General features: G+C 40.5%; 1 protein-coding gene across 1 annotated transcript in view; it reads right to left on the minus strand.

The window, feature by feature from the left end:
* Positions 1-861: 861 nt before the first annotated feature.
* Positions 862-14,684, minus strand: part of LOC149157787 (auxin response factor 1-like) — a 106,077-nt gene continuing 92,254 nt past the window's right edge. The window contains exons 10-13 of the mRNA XM_089436012.1: positions 3,056-3,218; positions 1,874-2,949; positions 1,599-1,789; positions 862-1,388 (exon numbers count right to left, since the gene is read on the minus strand). Coding sequence (XP_089292138.1) covers positions 1,205-1,388; positions 1,599-1,789; positions 1,874-2,949; positions 3,056-3,218 — 1,614 coding nt within the window. The 3' untranslated portion in view covers positions 862-1,204. The remainder of the gene's footprint in view (positions 1,389-1,598; positions 1,790-1,873; positions 2,950-3,055; positions 3,219-14,684) is intronic.

Consider the following 14,684-nt stretch of genomic DNA (forward strand, 5'->3'; position numbering starts at 1 on the left):
ACATTTCTTTAAGTGCACGTGTCTCATACAATAGGATGAATTGCCAAGGGTGATGAGCCTTACCTACATGTTGCTCCAAAATAATTTCACATAAGTAAATGTGAAACACCCGTCAGGATCGCATTGTTCATTGCTCTCATAATGAGGTTTCAATGGGCTTCTATGGCAAAGAGCAATTGTGTTCTAGATTTTTAAATGATTTGAGCTCAATGATCTACAAGTGAATATTATCACAAAGCCTAAATGCACTATGAAATGGCCCTTTTTCTCAAAATAATGTTAGGAGAAACCAATGCTCTAACAGGAATCATTTTGGATAATGTAATCTCAGATATCAAATGTTAACATTATACAATCTCAGTAGTAGAGACATTTAAGTTAACATTATACAATCTCATTGTAATAGACATTTGAGGGTGCTGAATCTATTTTTACAACAACAATCTCATTGTATCCAACATTGCAATTCAGAAAAGATTGCCTCGCCAAATTCCAGTGATAGTAAACCAGAAAATGTGAAAATCATAACAAGTTTAGCCTTATTCCATATTATATGTTTGTTTGTTAACTGCTGACACAGAATTATTATTCTAAACCCCATAATCACATTCTGTATCAAAAAATGCGTATAAGATTAATAAACACTGGATGTTAAAAACTAATTATATGCTTGTTTGTGAGTTGCTGAAAGAGAAATATTATTATAGACCCCATAACCACATTCTACAGCATGTGATGAGTATAAAATTAATAAACATTGGATGTTAAAAACTAAGGTTAGCCACGTGGCGTCCATCTGTTAAAACATTTTCTAACATTTTAATGATTACAGCACATGAAATAAGCATAAAATACATGACAGAAGGTAAAGTAATCCAGATTGCAATAAAACCTAGTCGGCAATAAACCATACAGAATTGTGCCTCCCATGTGTTCCACGCGTCCATATGAAACAAAGATAAAAGTATTCTATCTTGGAGAGCAAAACCGGGAAAATAATTGAGTATGTTTAAATTTAATACCTATTTAAAGTTACAGCAAAACTCTGCTGAATGACAGTGACTTATCCCAAGAAAATAAAACCCATGGTTAAGAGTCATACTGAAAACTACCAGCTGCAGTATCACATCACGCACTCCAGTTCAAGAGTACATTGAGATTAGGGCATCTTTAAAATGACAAGAAACAGCAAATTTGTCATCAGTTAGATTCCTGAACCAAGAGGAGAGGAGGAATCCTGACCATCAATAGAACACTTAGAAACCTCCACAGTAGTAGGCTGCTGCTCAAAACAGCTCTGAGCATCCTCACTGAACATGCCAGGTGTCATCTTTTGCACCTCTTCCTGAGTGCATATCAGTATTTTACAGACTATGTTACAAAATTCCCTGCAGCAGGAAAAAAAGCAGTTACAAAAAACTATATAGATATTCCTTATATGCCAGTAAAAGGATCAATGGCCTCTTAAAAAGAAATCTGGAAATGACCTTACAATGTATAAGAAACTCAAAGGAAAATGGTAAACCCAGTGCCCATTCTAAACATAATGATGCATTGCAAAATCGTATAAATTGGTCAAATATGACAAAGATACATACTGCCAAGGATCATCTCCAACAAGCATTATATCGCCTTCATTATCTGTGTAAACAATATGCCACCCCTTTTCAGGGGTGCTTAGTAAGCCTTCCATGTTGAAAAGATGCTCCAATTCACGTATAAGTTCATCGTATCCACGGAGTTTTGATAGATCCACTGCTCTTCCAACAGCATTCCCTTGCTTATGAACCTGTGCCATGAACATCAGACTTCAGCAGAACTATAAGTTAGTGTTTTTGTCAATCCAAGGGAAAGCAGATAAACGAGGACTTACTTTTGTACAGCTACGCCCAGAAGCTTGAACAGAGTTTCTAAGTTTGGCATAAGAAGATATCTCTTGTTCCACGCTTCTCAGAGTTATTTCATGACCATAATGGTTGTGCAACTCTTTCTCTGACTGGTCAGAGTCTTTTGAGTGAGCTGTCTGTAAAGGACCATCACCTGATGGTACATGCAAACCACCATCTGAACTGACACCATCTTCTGTCATTGCACTACTAATAGGATCATCTACACAAACAGATTCCTTAAGCAAAGAGAATCCAAAGAGTTTGCAATTCCGCTCTCCTTTCACTTTGCTAATGTCTTTTACCTGAGGGCAGGATGCTTCTGAAGCAAGCTGATGCTGCTTGAAAGACAAACACATGGTTTCCTTTGAGGAGTAATCTGAAGAAATCCTTACTTCTCCTGAGGCACCTTCAGTATCTTCTGACAAACAAGGAGAAGTTGAGGAAGTCTTCCATCTGGAAACTGTTTTGGGAGTAGCGCTAGCAGTCTGTGATGGACTCCGTCCAGAAGGAAAAGGTTGCCAAAAATCCCAATATAAATCAGTTTTCCGAGAGTCACTTACTACAGACGTTGGGGATATCGTAGACAGATGCAACTCTGAATTGTTTACTGGTGGTGACTTGAAAAGGGGAGAGAGTAAGGAAGTCGGTGCAACGGAAGTCCCATTGCTTAAAGGTAGTGCAACACCATTCTCCCTGCCATGTAGTTGTGTAAAGTATCTAAGTTGTTGTTGGTTTGTATCTGGGCTCTTTGCAGATGGACAATTTATGGAGCTTGGAGTCTCAAGTCCATATAACTGTCCATACTTCCGTTTGTCACATGATAAATCTGAGGAAGGAGAAATATCAGTTCTTCCTGATGGAGGCCATATTTCAGGCCCTGTCCTCCTTGCTCCTCCAGAGATTTCATGTTCAGTATCCAGCGCCTTAGAATCAGATACCCGATATTTCATAAAATCCATTATATCAGTTCTAAAAGGCGTTTTTAACGGTGACATTTCTTGACCTTGCAAGACCTTTTGGAATCTTGAAGATTCTCCAAAGTCTGATAAAGTATCCCCATCTACAGAAAAACATAGCATCATGATTGAAAATGTTCTTTATAAACAAGGACTTTAAATTTTTACATCATTGTCAGAAAAATATTTCCTACAATTCAAAATGTGTACCGGGGATAGACAGATCTGTTGGTGCAGATGGAAAACTTGTCCTGAGTCTTTTCACTCTTGGACCTGGAAGAGAATTCAAGCCTGTAGCAGAAGTAAATGGCTCGATTTCCCATGGAGAAACCCTGTCCTGCCTTTCCTGTGCTGCATGCTCATCCCATCCTACCTAGAACAACAACACAATAAACAACAGTGAAGAAATCACCCAAATGCAGTTTCTGATAACATATTCTGCCCAAAGTCACACAAGATGGACTCAGAAACAACTTGGCAAACCCACGATGAAGAGCCAATGCAGCAACGTAGCAAAACAAAGTGAAAAACTCGGCAATAACTCAGCATATTAAACAATATGTTATATATTCATATTTTCACAACATAAAAGTCAAGGATTTCCATTTCATGGCAAAACCATAAAAAATAGATTGTACAATATAAGGCATAAACCCACATAAATTCCAAGTATTCAAGTGAAAACACACATCAAATTCCAAAATAGAATAAGCACTGAATGGTGAACATCAAATAGTTTAAATGCTCCAAAATCTATATAACGCTATTTTAAACTTTAGATGTACAAAGTCCAAATGCCATGGACGATGGTAAAAGGCAACTTTGAATCATCAAATCCCCTGAGCTCATGAAGTTGGGGTGCAAGGTGTGAGGGTGAGCAGTGTCAGCACAAATTAAGACACAGGGTCTGCACATGTGACCAGCAATACACAATACGGTTGCAATTTAGTTATGCTAGCATTTTCATCCTATCAATTAAGGAGTCTCACCCGAGGCATTCAAGATGATTGCCATGTGAGATAATGCATAGTGGAAAGAAGACACCAATGCACAGTTCATACATTAAAGCAATTAACATATGACAATCATAAGAAAAGGATATATAACATGGTGCAGAATATCATTCATTAAAAGCATCATAAATCATAAAACACATTCGTGTTAGCATTAAGTTCACTGTACAACATGCTCAGTACATAATTTGTAACAAATACACCTCATGGTTGCAACCTTAGCACTCAACAAAGTCTCATCCTGATTCCTATCCAAGTACATATCTTTAACAAAGCCCAAAAGCAACAACTAAATTGTAAAGCATTGATTTCATATATATAAGGAGAGAGAGAGAGAGAGATATTGGGGAACCAAATCTTCTAGAAGGTCCTAACAAGTCTAGTTGTAATCTGCTAAGCCCTCAACACCACACAACCATCCTGTCATATATTCATGTCCTCAAAGAATACACGAGTGTCAAGCAGAGCACAGATTGTCACATCCTTGATTAATACCAACTTTTCATCATGGAATCCCAACTGCTCTTAGCAGTTAGCATCTTGAATTTTCTTAGTGAAACCAACAACTTTCTCTTCATCAATCTCAACTTCAATGGGATTTTCCTGGAAAATCTATACAAACCCAATCTCAATGGGCTGTTTATAATTTTCCGTGTTAGCACCTGAAATTACACCCTGTGCAATCTCGGTGCCAACCTTAAGATTCACTTTTACATACATCATTTGGCAGCAGTCCATGTCCTATGGAGATTTCATCAGTTCACTCAGCAACGCTATTTGAGGATCCAGTGTGTCTGCATGTTACTATTCTATCTGCATGCTTACACACTTTGCATGCCACATTCATTATTTCAGTGATGATTCTGGTGCATGCAATGTTGTCTGGGGGTTACAAAAGGGCATACTGAGTTTATGGTCACTTTGCATGCGACATGCATAATATTTCACTGTTTACTGGATCCGCCACCATTGTGTGTAGGATTTATGTATCCAATCTAGATCCACCCAGGATCCTTCTTGGAAGAAAATCCCTGGGGAAGGAAACAAATCCTGAGCCCATAAAACAGATCTCACAGAAAAAGAAATGGATCCTGACATTTTGAAAAGGATCTTGAAACTTCCGGTGCTGCTTTTCTGAGCCACCAATCCCCCAAACAGATCATTTTTTAATGGAAATTCTCCCAAAACCCAAAACCCCATCCTTGGTCAAGGTCTGATCTATCCTTATGTCAAGATCTGCTCTCCAGGTCTGATATATCAAGCTCTGCTCTCCCAAGGTCTGCTCTCAAGGTTTGATCTATCATTATGGTCAAGATCTGTTGACAAGGTCTGATCTATCCTTATGTGCCATGTTGTTGCTCACTTCACCAACACTGCTTTTTAGTCCTGACATAGCGTTCAAGCAAAACCACTTTGTTCACTTGATATGGAGATGTGGATGTGGCTCACAAAGGCACTGTTATGACCTGTTTCATGCTCCTGCTGAAATAGTCTTCAAAATTATCCATTATCAATGACAGTTATTTATCAAATTATCAGATATTATTTATGGTACGTTGATGGCTAATAGTAATATGCATGAGAACTATCTTTTGGGTTATAGCTTATTGTTCTCCTATTGTGATTCCTGAATGGATTTGAATCTTGACTCTTAAGTTAAGAGTCAAGATTCAAATTTAACTCTAATTTTTTATAACTATAAAAATATGTTTATATTTATATTTTTGTGTACTTGTCGTTTATGTGCCATATCTGGATCTTAGCTTCTAAAAAATCTGGCAGATCTAGATCCAGATCCTGGTAATTTCGATATTTGAATAAACTCTTGTTTTTAGCAGTTGGGGCTACATGGCTTGCATGGTGTAACAACGAACATATTCTCGATCCTTGGAAGCACACAAGTCAGATGAGCCCATTCTCAGCAACATACAATATGGTGCTATTTTCAATATGTCTATTTTTAGACATGCTATTTATACTATATAGTAAGTGTTGCCATGGGTGTCATTTGGCAATCTGAGGTTGCTATTTTTAGGAGGTTCGACCCGGCATTTTAAAATTCCTATGTTTTAGAAGGGTCACTGCTGGATACTATTTTTAGGCAGTGACATGGTGCTTATAGGGTGATGATTGGTGGAAAAGATGGTGCCATGTATTGGAGTGTGTCAAAACATCATTTCCATAATTATAATTTGATGAGCAGGAGGATATTGACATGTCTTGGCGCGTATAAAGAAGGAACTAATATCTCCCCAAGATATCTTTGGAAAAGGTTATGCCTTGTCCATGGAAGGATTAGTTCAACTGGAGATTATCTATGGTAAAAGAATTAATTTTTATTGAGGAGATTGCACTTGTTAAGGTGGAAACATGCAGTCAATTTCAAACTCAACCTTATCTGTTCAGTGGCAGTGAAGTGATTGTACCTTCGATGCAGCCTAAACAACTTACATATAGAGATTATTGTACTTTGCATCACACGCTACTTCAGTTTTGTTGTAGCGGCTGCAACACCCTCCAAAATTTTGGCCCGCATCCAATTTTGGAGCCTCCTTTGAGAGTTTAACTTGATGTTTGCACACACTCAGGTTCACCCCGTGAGCTCGTGTGAGTCTTCGCGCCCACCTTGCTTGATCGTTCAGCAGACAACGTTTGCATTTTCGTAACAATGTCACGCTTACGGCCACGTCCTGGTCATTCACAAGGTCTCCGCTTCGTGTGTACATGTTGTGTTCGCTATGTAAACATTTGTTGCGCTCACACACAGAGTCGTATACACTGTCGCGCAATTGTCGTCGCGGTCGTCCAACGATCAATCACAAGCGTCACACTTGTCGACTTGCACGTCGGCCGGTCATGTTGAGCATGTGTATCTGAATGGGTTGAGTCGTCTCGTCATCAAGTCATGTAAATGTGTGTTTGTAAGATCATGTATGCACCTTTTCACTCACTCACACACTTAGTCGTTTTGTTGAAGTTTTGACGACCGGGTCCCCCTCTGACAGTCGGACCTTCACCCCGCCATCGACTCGATCGACTGTCACCCAGAACAGCGCAAAAGAACCAAGCAAGCCATTTCAAGTTGCGCTACCCGCAAGCTGATCAATCAACCTTCCTGCTGGTCAACCGAAGAGTTTGACCCGTCAGTCACCCCAAGACTGACTCCCCTCAAAAATTGCGCAAAGGCTTCTGACCTTGCCCACTCCGCTGACTGAAAAAAATTGCACAAACAAGCCGGACAGACACCCAGTGCCCATCCCGTCTCCCTTAGAAAATTGCGTAGTTTTTTCGACCAGCCCACATGAGCAAGCCCTCTGCTACCCAATAGTGCACTTAGCTCAAAAACTGCGCAGAGGTGATCAGCAGGCCAACCGCCCAGAATCAGCGCAGTTTTTCCCACCAGCATCCAACTGCCAATTCCCTCCAGGAATTCCGCAGTTTTGGCTGCCAGACTCCCGCTGCCCGCTCCTTCCAAAAATTGCGCAAATTTTGTCTGCCCAACCTTCCCGCAGCCTGGACTGCTCCTCCCAAAAATTGCGCAGATTTGTCCTCCAGCCGAACTAGACCCCGCGGACAGTGACTGTCAATCCGGATTGCCCGTCACCATCTCCAAATGATTTCTGCGCATTTTTCACCAGCAGTGCCCGAAGCCTCCATCCCAGCTCGAAGCTTGCCTCGCATGGTTTCGTGACCTTGTTTTCTCTCCCTGTCACCTGTATCCGAAACGATCATGCATCATGGTAGACTAGGAGGTTTATGGATTTGATGTTGTCTTGTCATGAGTGACTGTAGATACAAGTACATAAACAAACATGGTGCAACAACGGATGGGAAGAACAAAGGGAGTACATGCACAAGTACATGTTCACCAACAGACGAACAAACAATGCATGCAAAGAGATGTGCTCGTGAACGGATGATCATGCAAAGATGTGTTCGCAGACGAATGGACGAGCGAACATGCGAAGATGTTTTCGCGGACAGACGAACATGCACTTTTCGCGTTCGGACGAACCTATCAAGCATGCCAACATACAAGCAAAGAGCAACGTGCAAATGAAACATCAAGCGAACCCAACGACCCTCGAAGACTCCACACATTTTGCCATGCGGAGGTGAAGTTGTGACACACCATGAGGACATCTATCACCCAACAACACTGCAGCTCGACATGCACACCCGCAGCAGCATGAATGTACCAGCACAGTCATGTCAAGCCTTGTCATGAGCCATGTCGTCCACATCTCTATTGTGTGCCATATTGTCAATCAATGTAATGTAACGTGGAAGTCCAAGAGACCCGTTTGTCATTTGAAGAGTCATGTAAAGTTGAAAGGTCATGGAAGTCAAACAGTCATGAGGGAAGTCGAATAGCCACAAGGGTCAGTCTCACCCTTGGCTATAAATACCCCCTCATTTGTACATGCAAAGGACATTTTCACCTTGGCTCCTCCCACATAGCCTTGAGAGTCTGTAGTCTTTTTTTTTTAGGAGTAAGTAGTGGCTCCAACGCCCCACCCACGGGGTTAGTGATGTATGGTGTATCGATGTGTCTTGGAACTTTCGCTTAATTGAGAAGCCTGCTAACAGGCCAGCACGTTTCCACACATGTGTTGTAACTGTTTGTAAGATTCGTCTTGAACACTTGTAATGCATGTTGCTTTAACCTGTGTTTAACACTTGGATTCATTCAACTGTTCTAATACATATATATTAATGAAAATGTGTTGTATATGTTGTTAACGCTATCCTGTCTGTGTTGGTCACCTCCCGGACATGAGACAGAACCTTTCACATAAACTTGCTCTAACGACTATCGCACTCACGCGGATTGCCCACTAAGTGTTGTACGTGCTATCTTTCCTTGTGTGTTGTGATTGTCGCATCCGTGTGGATTCCTCCTCCAGAAGCTGTGCACGTCCTGTTGTGTTGTGTGTTCCTAACAGAGTTGGGTTTCCTCCCATCCGACTTAGGACTCACTCCCACCCTTCCTCTCTTCGGTGAAAGAACCTTGACACAAGTAACACTATTAATCACCAAGCACGCGAACCTCACTACTCAAAGATAAAGCAGACCACTCTCCTATGCTGACAAGCAAGAGCTAAGGCAAACATTTAAGATAAGGGCAATCGAGCCATCATACCGGATGAAACTCCCACACCAAACAGTGTGAGGTCTAGTTGGGACTTCATACAGGGGTGATCCCCTGAATGTTGGTGGGTCCAGCACCGTCAACAAGTTCCAATTCAGGTCATAGCTAAATTAGAGTGCACATGCATGAATATTCTTGGCCAAGGAAGGCACAACACTTAAGAGGAAGGAATACTATTTAATTAGTTTTTTAGAGAGGGAGAAAGGGGTTGGTTCTTGGGGCTTCATGCCACCTTCGACTTGTAATATGTTCTCAGGCTTTGATGTCAATAAAAAGAGTAGTTTGGTCCTCGTCTTCTCTTTTCTTTTTCCACGTTAATTTAATATTGTTTTTGTAGCAATTCTCCCACTAGATTGAATTTATCTATGTCATATGCTATGTGGTTTCATTCTTCCCTTATTTGTTAAGTACCCAATATATGAATCTAAAATCAAATTCCAAATATCCAAGAATATGATTAAAAAGATACTCCACACTTTATGATTACCAAACCCTTAAGGTAGGGAACACCATACAAATTGATCCTTTTAAAAAAGGAATCCACTGCTATTCGCTTGCGTCTTTAAGGGGGCAACCCCCTAATGAGCTAAAAGCTCAATTACAATAATCATCTACATATATTTAAGGAGTTCTCCATCCTTACTTGTAATTAACAAGAGAACTCTAAACATAACAAACTCCACAGTCCTAACTACCTAGTGGTCCGTGGACCTTCTTTAATGAGGTCCCATTACTTATATTCACTATCAACTACTATAGTGGGTCTTATTTAATAATATAGGGGACCTAGTCCACCTTACATAGAATGGCCTCCATTATTCTACTATCATTCTCCTTGGGTAGCTCCAAAAGGTACCCAATATTACCCTCCTAGTTACAGTGCATTCCATCCCCCTTAGGAAAGTGTTGTCCTCAACACTTGTTATGAAGAAGTACAACCATTGTACACCAAAGTCCCATGGATAAGTGTTGACCACAATGTTGAAGTAGGTTGAAGATTCAAATTGCCACGCCCCAATGCAAGCCACCGTGTTGAAGTAGCCCAAGCGTCACTTTGAACCTGGGTCCCATATCCAAGTGTTGATGTCGACTCCCCATGGAAAGTATTTGAACTCAATAGCTAGTTGAAAATGGTGTTCCAATTGCCTACTTTAATCATGTGGATCTAAATATATAGATTAGTGTAACAGGAATGAATCGCCGAGTGATCGCGATTACTCGCAAGTTTAAATCTGCTCGGCATCCAAAAGGCTTGAGTCAAACTTGAGTTGACCGAGTTTGACTTGCGAGTCTGCAATTGCGGTGAGTTCCCTGATTATTTTTACCTTTTTTGGTGATTATCGATTTACGATTTCGATTAGGGTTCGTTGCCGCCACATTTTAAAAGGTTAAGCCTCTTCGCAAAGACATGGCATTCAAAAACGTTAAGCATAATCCAATTTCGGTTAAGTCGCTTCGCAAGTTCGCAAAGACGCCACATTCCAAAGACTTTGCATAGACGTTGTTTTCCACAAACTTTGCACAAACGTTGCATTTCAGTTTTCCACAGGGTTTGTAGAGACATTGAGACGGGCGACAAGTAAGGAACCTGTTTGTTTCCACTCATGTTAATTTGTTATCGTGCTCATATATCATATACGTTGGCATGTGGGGTTGGATTAATAGTGGAGATTGTGGCGGACCTCCCACCCTGTGATGTTAGTAAGGGAGAGGAGAGATCCCGCTGCCACAAGAATTGTCGAATGGGTATTAAACATTTATGGTGGAGATTCTGGTCAAGCTTCCTACCCTATGACGCCAACAAAAGGGAGTCGAGCCCAGCGCACCATGGATTGAAGTTTAGTGGGAGTCGAGCTCCATCAGATGAATGAGGTTTGGTCATGGCGCATGCAGACCCAGTTAATTATACGCACACTAGAAAAGTGAACGATGTGGTGCATGTGTCAAATAATTAAACTATTAAGACTCAAGAGTGAAGGGATTATTAAGACTTAAGACTCATGTTAATTATTTATATATAGCTTATTTTTTATATAATAGTTCAAATACAATACGTTTGCAAGCACAATCATATCCAAGCTTTTTTTAATGATGTTGGGCCTCTTACAAAAACACCATATGGTCGCATCCACAAAGTGCAAGTTTACTTTCTCCCGTGGGAATCCTGGGCAGTGGTGAATTTTTATTTTTTGGTCAGTCAGAGTTATATAGTTATATCTATATTTTAAGTTTTGAAAAGAAATAATCTAGATATAACTATATGTTGCCCAGCCTGCCCTAATCTATATGTTGCCCAGCCTGCCCTAGTCTATATGCTTCCTCCAGTTATTTAGCATGATTCCTAAGTTCAAAGTTCAAACATATATGGCATTTTTAATTTTAATCTTTTATTGTCTTTTACTGTTTACAGGAGCCAAATTAAACAGAAGGCAGTGGGCACGACTCCAAATCTAAACAGAAGCCACAATTTAAACACAAGTCCAAAACAACAACAATGTTGAGGGAGAAGGACTTTGCTTGGGCTTATTGTGACAAGATTCCTAGAGACCCCAAGCTCCTTTGTAAATTTTGCAAAGCGAAATGTAGTGGAGGCATTTATAGATTCAAGTACCACCTTGCACAGATACCCGGCCATGATATAGGTCTCTGCAAAAACGTTGACGAAAATGTCAAACACCAAGCAACCTTGGCCATTGATATGTTGAATCAGCATAATGCCAAGAAAGAAAAGCAAAAAAAAGAAATAGGAACTCCTGGAGTTGACAATTTTTCTTCCACTACCCCCTTGTCATCTCCCTTTGTTGAATCCTCAATGTCGTTCCCAAGTTTCCCACACATGCCTCCAAGTCCAAGTCAAATTCAAGGCCAAATGAATCCTCCTGCATTCAACACTGGAGGTGGAAACATTAACACCTTTTTTGCTCCACGCACAAAACCTGGTTCCCAACCTACCATGGATGCCACTAGTTGGAAAAAAAAGGTATCCATAGTCAAGCAAGGAAGGCCATTGCTAACTTTTGGTACTATTATGACATACCTTTCCACTGTGCCAGAAGTCCTTATTGGCAAGCTATGATTGATGCAGTTGTTGTTGCAGGTCCAGGGTTCAAAGCCCCTTCATCAAAGAGCCTTAGGACAGATTTGTTATTAGAAAGTGTTGAAGATGTCATGCTTGTGCTATTTGAGTTTCGTTCATCATGGGTAGAAACAGGGTGCACCATCACGAGTGATGGATGGACAGATCAAAGGAATAGAACCTTAATAAATTTCCTTGTATCTTGTCCAGCAGGCACAATGTTTCTCAAATCAATGGATGCCTCAAACAAGGTTAACACTGCCCAAATTATTTGTGAAATGATGGAGGAAGTTGTTCAAGAAGTGGGAGAAGAACATGTTGTACAAATTGTCACCGAAAATGCAGCTAATTATATGGTTGTTGGTAGACTTTTTGAGAATAGGCACCCCACTATTTTTTGACCTCTTGTGCTACCCATTGCATAGATTTAATGCTTGAGGACATTGGTAAGCTTCATTGGATGCATGAGGTTGTGGAGAAGGAAAAATCCATAACCAAATACCTATACAACCACACTATTGTCCTAAGCACCATGAGAAAATAAACTGAAGGTAGAGAAATTTTTCGACCTGCAGTGACTAGATTTGCAACAAATTTCATATCTTTGCAATCTGTGGTTAAGCAAAAGATAAATCTAAAGAGGATGTTCTTGGGACCTGAGTAGATGGCATCTAAACATTCCAAGACCCTTGAAGGAATTGAAATTGTTGCAATTGTGTTTAATGACGGTTTCTGGAAAGATGTCGAAGAGATTATTGTTGTGATGGAGTCCCTTGTTAGAGTTCTCAGGGACTTCAAGTCTTTTAACTTTTTCATTTTTTAAATTTCATTTCAAGCTTCTTTTTATTTTCAATGTTTCATATTTCTTTAAAATTGAAAGCTTGAACTTTCAAGATGATTGATGGTGACAAACCGGATATGGGTTACATTTATGAGGCGATGGATCTCACAAAGGAGGCCATCAAAAGAAGATATGGGGTTGAGGAGGCAAAGTATATGCCTCTTTGGGACATTATTGATGCACGTTGGGATAGGCAATTGCATTCCCCCTTACATGTTGCCGGGTACTTCTTAAACCCACAGTATTTTTATGATAAGAGCAAATTTAATGAGGATGTGGAGGTTGGCAGAGGACTTATTGTTGGAATTTCTAAGTCTAACTGTTAGAAATTCTTCATGTACTTTCTGATTTATTTATGCCTACTTGTTCTGTTTAATTAGCAAGTTATTTACCATGTAAATACTGAAAATAAATACAATTACATGCTCAAAACATTACAGATCATCAACTGAAGGAAAAACAAGAACACAGCTGACACCGTTATTTTTTTACTAATGTCCCCAGAAAAAAACCCAATGCGGGAAAATTGGTGCAGCTATCTGAGGTTTTTTATTAATAAGTAGTTTCAGAATACAATCTAGGTGCCAAACCGGCTCACCCAACAAAGAATGATCTCGAGAGTAGTACCTCTCAGTCGGAGACGGATATTCTGACTAAAACCCCGGATAAAAAATCCCACAGCTCTCAGCTCCAATCTGCCCCACGAAATCTCCAGCGTCTGCCTCTAGGGACTGTGTCAGCCTCTCTGGCCCAGCATCAACGCAGCGTCAGCCTCTGGAGGCACTACGTCAGCCTCTAGAGCCTCTGTGTCAACCACGTTGACTATCTCTGGCACTGCAAAGCCCCTGGTTGCCTCTGTGTGGGCCCTGACTAGCTCTGCGTGCCTCTAGCTGGCTTTGCGTCCCTCTCTCCCGGCTTCTGCGCTGATGCTCCCGGTACCCTCTCTGCGTCTCTGCCTCCGTATTCACTACCCCTCAGCTGCAACTCTGATCACTCCTTCGATTTCCTCAAAAAGCCCTGCCCCAGAAAATCAAATTCTTGATCAACTCGATGTGTTCTCCAAGTGACCCTCAAACCTCCTCTTATACTTTTCTCGTTGACAATTCAACGGTCGAGATTGAGTCCCTAATCAACGGCTAAGATTAACTCTGGGTTGATCCATGGCTTTTGGACCCTGCTAACACACTTTTATACTAATTCACATTAATATTTTATTTTTCGTAAGTTTAGACTTAGGGACTCCATTAAAAATATTAATTATTTTAATATCTCCCAAACTGTTTAGAATCTGCCCAAACCATGTCTGGGTATTGGAGATCTCATGTGCTTTAGCCTCTCCACCAATTTTTGTGGCTAGAGCACATCCGATGTGTTAAAATTGGCAACTAGGGCCAAACTCCATGTGGATCATCTTATTTATAGCAGCTGATATTTTTATTGGATCCCTCTCGTCGAGAGGTGTAGGATTGATCTAAAGATCATCCGATTCCGATAAGTATTCATGGAGTTATAAATTTATTTGTATTATAAGACAAATTGTCAAGTCGGCCAGCAACTTGTGTAGGCTCAGAAGCCCAATAGTCATGTCTATTCATCATTTACGTTTTAGTATAAATAGGTGAGGACTTGAAGTCAAGGAGACACATTCTTCATGTGATCTCCTCTCCACATCTTGGTTTTTGGTGAAGGAGAGACATAGAGAGGATACACTGGCCTATCTATGAATTATGCCCTAGATCTAAAACGCAGAAGCCCTA

Source organism: Pinus tabuliformis, chromosome 5_2, assembly GCF_031772625.1.
Source record: "Pinus tabuliformis cultivar Carrire ecotype Pingquan chromosome 5_2, CPIR1, whole genome shotgun sequence".
NCBI classification, from domain to species: Eukaryota; Viridiplantae; Streptophyta; class Pinopsida; order Pinales; family Pinaceae; genus Pinus; species Pinus tabuliformis.